This window comes from Vulpes lagopus, chromosome 2 (genome assembly GCF_018345385.1).
Source record: "Vulpes lagopus strain Blue_001 chromosome 2, ASM1834538v1, whole genome shotgun sequence".
Lineage (NCBI taxonomy): Eukaryota > Metazoa > Chordata > Mammalia > Carnivora > Canidae > Vulpes > Vulpes lagopus.
This window is the reverse complement of record NC_054825.1, coordinates 140,276,659-140,284,063: the sequence shown is the minus strand read 5'-3', so window position 1 is coordinate 140,284,063 and position 7,405 is coordinate 140,276,659. Positions and strand designations below refer to the sequence as shown.

Genomic DNA, 7,405 nt, shown 5'->3' with positions numbered 1-7,405 from the left:
CTGCTTGATCCCTGTGACACATCTTTTATATGCACATCTTTGGTAAAATGTGTAGCTTTGTGATATGGTCCTAGAAAATCATTAGCATTACCTTCCCATCAATAGAGAAGAAAACTTAACTAATTCATTCATGCAATTTTTATTGACTATCTACTGTGTGACAGGCACTGTCCCAGGCACAAGGAAGAGCAGTGAACAAAAACAGACCCCTTCCTACTCTCAGGTCAAAAAGAAGGGGGAAGAAAGTTTACCATTTTCTCCGCCCCCCCCGCAGTAATTTAAATGCTTCCCCCACTTGCTTGCCATCCTTGCTAGTTCAATTCCAATCCGTATCCTGAAACTTCTAGTTGCAACTTAAAGTAGAATGAAGTATAACTACAAAAAACACATTTATACTATTTTTTGTACCTACAATAAGGTTATTATGAGAATTAAACGATGCAGGTAAAGTACTTAGTATTAGTACATTGCTCGACAATAAACATAACCTCTCTGAGGTAGATACTATTTATTGTTTCTCAGTTTACAATTAAGGAACCTGGGGCTTAAAGATGAAAAATAATTTGCTTAATGTTACATAGGTAGAAAGCGGCAGTACAAGCCTTTGAACCACGTCTGACACCAAAGCCTTCATTCTTAACCACGGTACATGTCTTTTGTTCTAGAATATTCTTAAAGTCAACCCATACTTAAATCCTACAGTATACACAAATTGGTTTTTTCCCCCCTCTCATTAGCATTTATCATCCTTTCTGAATTTTGGATCCACTGTTATCAACAACAAAATATATACAAGGACAAGTTACTCGATTACAAAGCCAACATTCTAGATGTAGTACAAAAGTTAATTAACTTAATCATTGATACTCAAACACAAACTGCTTACTTTATTTTGTTAACAACGAAATAGTAATAACACAATAACTTACTTGTAACAAAGCCACTGAAAGAGTGAAATAAAAACAAAGCTAATTAAGAGGAGCTGCTTCATCTCTAATTAGTTATCTCCTTTAAACAGGAAAAACTACCATTAGTCTGTCTAGTGGTTCTCAAAGCTGTCGGCATATTAGGATTGGGGAAAAGGAGGATTGGTGCTTAAAAAAATAGCTATACCCAAGCCCCATTCAGACAATTAAACAGGAATCTCTCCACTGAGGCTCAGGCAAGGATTTCTGAAGTATTGTCAGTGTTGAGAACTACAAGTCTAAAGTAATAAGCAATAAAAACCATACCCTCAAAACAATTCAAAACCAAGAAATTAAGAAATACAACTGAATTTCTTTCCTCTTATCCTGGGAAAAGGGGGAGGAAAGCACCTATTTGCCTCTCATTGCTCTTTATCCATTTATGATTCCCCAAAGTAGAGTTAAACAAATATCAAACACTGGAAACTATGCAAACATGCTACCCAAATTGAAATTCTCACTACTTTACATTCTACATTTAGAAAGTTCTCTTAAAACTATGCCACCTTTAAATATCTCCCACATTTTAAGTTTGCATAGATGTTTAAGTGGGCTATTTGTTCAACTAAGAGTCAATACAATGTACTAGAAAGCATTTTATTAATAAGTTATTATAAAACAATACTCATTTCATGTACCACAAATTGACTTTTTGGTACAGAGAAGAATATTTAAACATTTCCCACTTCTAAAACTGTCAGAATTCCTTTTTATGAGATCAAAGTTTTCGAATTTAGAGTCTAAACATAAATTTCTCTGCAAGAGTACATATATAAAATACTTCCCCTGTAACTGTACTAGATCCTTGACAAATCCTTTTTGGGAGTTTCAGTAGTGGCTATAGGCATTTATCTTTAAAATAACTGTTCCTCATTTTTCAGGTTTGGGAATGGTATCACATCAAGTATGGAAAATAACTTTTCTTCTTAAGAATATGTAAATTCACTTGAGATGTCTCCTCAAATTAAGAAGAACCTATTCTTCAGCTCCTTCCGTCAGGACTCCATGTCAATCTCAACCACTTCATTCTTGCCCTGAAGCGCTGCTTCTGTTGAGTTGTCTTCAATCACATCTTCGATGTCGGCCAGATCAATAGGTGGTAAAGGATTCCTCCAGTACTGGAAGGTGTTATACTGCCAAAATTCTTCATTGAGCTTTAGGGAAAAAAGAAAGATGAAAGCACATCAAAGGCTTATAGAAAGTTTTTTTTTTTTTTTCCTTTCAGGAAACAAATTTTCTTATTTTAAAAGCAAACACACATTAAGATTTTGTGGCCCCGGGAAGCCCCGGTGGCTCAGCAGTTTGGCGCCGCCTTCAGTCCAGGGCATGATCCTGGAGACCCGGGATTGAGTCCCACATCGGGCTCCCTGTGTGGAGCCTGCTTCTCCCTCTGCCTCCCCCCCCTTCCCCCACTCTGTCTCTCATGAGTAAATAAATAAAATCTTAGGAAAAAAAAAAAGATTTTGTGGCCTTTTACTTTGCTTCTTCAACAAACACACTTTAAATTCTGCCTAAACAAAGTACTTCATGGACTCCATCAAATCTGTGCATTTTCATATTCACGGATTTGTAAAAATATTGTTAGTAGTTTAAATTTAAAAGAATTTCTTCCAAGAACATCTCTTCTTGATAATTTTCTTCTTTTTCAACCAAAGAAAATGTTGGAAAATGGTCTTAATTTTTTTTTTTTTTTTACCTTTCAGTGTGGAAAACAATTTATTTAAGTAACACAAACATATCTTAAAACTTATTTTTGGTCTTTCCCCTGAGGTTTGGTATTTTAAGGAACTGTTACTTTACATAGGCTAAAATATTTTGACACCTTGCCAAAAAATTTTTGACTAATAATCAGTTTCAGATTTTCTTGCTACTTAGCATATTTATAAAGATACAAGATTTGGTACACAGCAGGACTTTAAATCAATATACTAACACTGATAAATCCAAGTTGAGTATTGGTTCCTTTAAAATTCAACAGGTTCCTCTGAATAGCTATACTATTGTTTCAAGTAACTATGAAATGAAACTGATGTTCCAATGAAGTTTAAAATTAACACAGAATTTCAAAAGCATCCCCAAAATACTTTGTGTAAGGAAGCAGCCCTGGAATTGTATCCAGGATTCCAAGCTGACCGTTTTAATTACCTACTTATAAACAGAGCCCAAAAAGATCCCATAGTGACATCAGTATAACCGAGTAGCTAAGAGCACAAATTTTGCCTCAAGAGAGACCTGGGTTTGCATAACTCCACCATCCACTAACTCTGACCTTGATCTAAGTCTGTTTCCTCATTGGTAAAACGCAAGAGTCTTTTTCTTTTTTAAAAAAATTTATTTCTTTTAAGGGGGGATGGGCAGAGAGAGAGGGAGACAGAGAATCTTAAGCAGGCTTCATGCCTGGCACAGAGCCCAACCTGGGCCTTGATCTCAAAACCCTGAGATCATGACCTGAGCCAAAATCGAGTCGGATGCTTAACCCACTAGCCACCCAGGTACCCCTAGGCCTCTCTTTCAAATTAAGGATTAGTAGTGTAATTGCTCAACAGTGCTAGATAGTATATCCCAAGAAACCCATGAGTCATCCATTATTTTCTTCGTAGGAATATTTAAAAAAAAAGAACATTTCTGCCTACTTTCCAATAAAAATAGCTAACAATGAGAGCACAGACCGAGCAATGAATCTGCATAAAGTGACACTATCATGAGAAAACACATAAATATTTAATGAAGAAATACCTGGTCTGACTTTAGTTCTTTGGTTAAAAACACTGAAACAAAATCCTAGGAAAAAGCTAACAAAAAATTTTGAGACAACTCAAAAAATATTCTGAGGTTCTAGGACAGAAAAAAAGGTACCATTATTCTGCTTAAATTGAATCCTCAATGCAGAAAGGACACATCTGAGAAACTTTCTCCTAAATGAGATCCCAAGAGTGAGGGTAGGGACTTAAGCTCTATTCTGAATGCCAGGAACCAGGGAGACATTTACTGCTTAAATTGAAAAAAGCCTTTTTAACTTTTCCATGATTTTGTCATACCCTGTATCCTGGTAATTTGCTACAAATCCCTTAAAACAAAGAACCTCTACCTCTGGAGGCACAAAAGAGAGGTGCTGGAGGAAACATGTTTCTCTCTTAAATTTGCAGAAGACAAAAAGCTTGTGAACAGAATTAACAAAAGGAATAAACATAAAGATTCCTGGGCTTTTGCTGAAAGAAAAGAGCACAAGGATTGTCTTGGTGAAAAAGGTATCCCTATGGCCAAGCTTAGTCCTTGCTATGGGCCTGTAGTGACTAGGAAGCAGAGAGCTGCCAGATGTAGTCACTGCTGTGACAGATACAGGTGTGACTAAGAGATTCTAAGAAGGTACATCAGTCCACTAAAAAATTCTCCTTCTTTGCCTTCCTACAATTTCCATATTTCCTTCTTATCAATCTGTGGCATACTGCAGTCAGAATACTCTGGTAGAAAAGACAAGCCTATGTATGGGTGGGGCACCAACATGGTCTGAAGAGGAAAGGTTTTCAAACTACACAGTAGTCATCTCTGTATCAAACAGGTCTGGATGACTATCATTCTGGGGTTTTTGTTTGTTTTTTTAGGTTTTGCCAACAGAAATGATATAATTGGAAATTCTAATTATTCTGTTTTCAAAACATAAGTGCTATCATTTGGTTTTAAGTAACTGGATTTTGAACATCTAAAAGAAATATGAATTTAAAAGTCTAACAAAAAATTCTCAAGTTTTCTAAATTCCAATAAACTGGAGGTGGAAATATATACAATTTAGAATTTCATCCAGAAATGCTCATCATTATCATCCGAAGGTAATTTCTCACCCACACAGAAAAAGTCCTTTCCTATCTATAAAATTCTCATTTTATTGGGTTTTTCATCAAGAAGTCCTACCAAAGGAATCTCAGTTCACTTTTTTCCAGCAAGGCATTTAGTGAATTCTGCATAAGATAATTAAAACAATGGAAAAATGTGAGATAGACGCTAGGATGTAGTGCTTCAAGAGTTTGGTGAATTCTGGCCCTATATCTGGTTCTTCTATTCCCAAAACTCCTGGTAAGTCAACACACAAAACTGCCAAAAAGCAGCCTCAATTCCTAAGTTTAGACCAAGGCTGTCCCAAAAATATGTTAAGCTTTTTTAGTGGCTATACTAAAAAAGTAAATTTTAATACATTTTATTCAATCCAGTATCTCCAAGTTCTTTCGATGGGTAATCAATGGAAAAATTTTGAGATCTTCCGGGCGCCTGGGTGGCTCAGCGGTGGAGCGTCTGCCTTGGGCTCAGGTCGTGATCCTGGAGACCTGGGAGGGAGTCCCGCGTCGGGCTTCCTGCAGGGAGCCTGCCGCCTCTTCCTCTGCCTGTGTCTCTCTGCCTCTCTCTCTCTGTGCATCTCTCGTGAATAAATAAAATCCTTAAAAATATATATCTATATATATATTTTTGAGATCTCCGAAATCTAGTGTATCTTATACTTAGAGCACATCTCCATTTGGACCAGTCACTTTTCAAGTCTTCAGTGGTTCCCACACGGGCAGTGGCTGCCATACCGAACAGCACAAACCTAGACAAATTACATCCCAGGTGCAGAGATGGGGCAGGCTCGTTTCCAAAGAATAAGAACGCTTAAAAGTGACCCTAGCATAGCTTTACTTTAGGATCCAAATCAATCTTCAACAATAATCACAGGATGCGATTTAACACTGTGAGTTTTTAAAGGCCTCTTCCCGAGAGAGCGAGGTCCTTCCTCTCTCTGCCCAAAGTGCTGTACCATGCCTACAGGCCACCCAATGGATGGCTACCAGATCGTTCACCCTCTTAGGGAAGAACTCGATCACGAATTCTACACGAAATCATCGTTAAGCCACGCAAGGCGCGCTACACCTTGCTCCATTTGGGGTGAGCAGACCTGCCGCGGTTCGCGGGCAAGGTCTCCAGAAAGCTCGCAGGCCTGTCGTGCCCCACGCTCCCGCACCCTCCTGCCAGCACAGGCACTGACGGTGCAAGCCCACGTCCACCTCGCCCGACCGTCTGTTTGGCAAGTGCTTTCAGCCCACAGGACCCCCACCGTGTGGAGCCCGGCAGTCGGGGACCCCGGCTCTTTGGGGCCTCCTGAACGCGAATCAAGAGGGGGCAACCTGCTCCCTCCCCGGGCGCGCCTGGCTGCCCCCGCCCTCCGGGGCGCTCGGCGGACCTCCAGCCCCTACCTGGCGCGGTGCTGCCCCCCAGTCTCCCCGCCGGGGCTCCGTGCGCCCCGCCCCGTCGTCGCCGCCGCCCCCCGGGGGCCGGGCGCCCCGGGGCTCCTCCCCCGGCCCGCGGGGCCGCACGGGAGGCTGCTGCAGCGGCGGCTCGCCCGTCTCCAGGCCTCGGCCCTCACGCTGCACGCCGCCCGGAACGCCGGTGTCCCCGCCGTCGCGACGCTTGCTGGGCGAAGCTGAAGGCTCAGTCATAGCCCCGGCGTCGATTTTGCGCTTTCGGGGCAGCTCCGGGGCGCCGACAGGCTGCCCGGGATGCGAGGGCCCCGGCGGCGGGATCCACAGCGGCGGCGGCGGCGGCGGCTCCTCGGGGAAGTCGCAGAGCAGGAGCCGCTTCCAAGGCACGTGGAACGTCAGCGGCTCGGCCGCACGCCGCTTGGCCATGGGCCCCGGGGCCTCGGGCGGAGCCCGCCCGGCGCGGGAGGCCCAGCGCCGATAACGCCGGGGGCGGGGGGCGGGGGGCGAGGGCTGGGCGCGCGAGGGAGGGCGGGGGGCGGGGCGGCCGGGCCCGGCGCTGCCCGCGCGCGTCGCCCCCGCTGCGGCCGAGCGGCTGCCGGACGTTGGGAGCAAACCGCGAAGCGGCGGAGATTCGAACCTGCGCACGAATGCGCGCGCGCGCCCTCGCGCCGGCCGGGCGGAGCCGCTGGTTGGTGGAGGCTCGCAGGGCGCGCTCCCGAACGCCCCCGCGGCCGGAAGTGCGAGCCCCGGAGGGAGGCGGGAAGTCGGCCGCCGCTCCTATTAAAGGCCCAGGGGCCGGAGGGCGTGACCTTGCTTCCCCCGGGGGCGGGGAGCGGCCGTGCGCGTCCCGGAACTCGGTGAGGCGGTGCGGGGTTCAGACCTGTGACGTGTGGTTGTCAGTCTTCCCCTCGGGGACGCTTCCAGGAGGTTCGGGTCCCTCGCCGAGGGGCCGCCTGCGAGCCGACGGGCTGAGGCGGTAGCCACGGTAAGCGGCCCCCGCTGGCGGACTGCTGGCCCGGGGTGGGGGCCCGCGCGCGGACACGAAGCAGGACGAAGGGCGTGCCTGGCGCTGGCTGTCGCGGAAAGCGCAGTAGGCGCCGCATTCCTCGAAGACCTTTCGATGAAAAATTCATTGGTGAGGCCGCGGAGGACATGTGCTCTCCAAAGTAGCTCGTCCCGGAGCCAAGCCTGCAGCACGGCGCTTTCCCGTGG

At 45.1% G+C, this 7,405-nt stretch overlaps 1 protein-coding gene across 1 annotated transcript; it reads right to left on the bottom strand.

Annotated features, from left to right (window-relative positions):
- Positions 1 to 493: 493 nt before the first annotated feature.
- Positions 494 to 6,813, bottom strand: C2H9orf40 (chromosome 2 C9orf40 homolog). The gene is made up of 2 exons (XM_041740910.1): positions 6,188 to 6,813; positions 494 to 2,119 (listed from the first exon to the last, which is right to left on the bottom strand). Exons 1-2 carry the CDS (start codon positions 6,617 to 6,619, stop codon positions 1,961 to 1,963), a joined length of 591 nt encoding a protein of 196 aa, XP_041596844.1. The 5' UTR covers positions 6,620 to 6,813; the 3' UTR covers positions 494 to 1,960.
- Between the last annotated feature and the right edge of the window lie 592 nt (positions 6,814 to 7,405).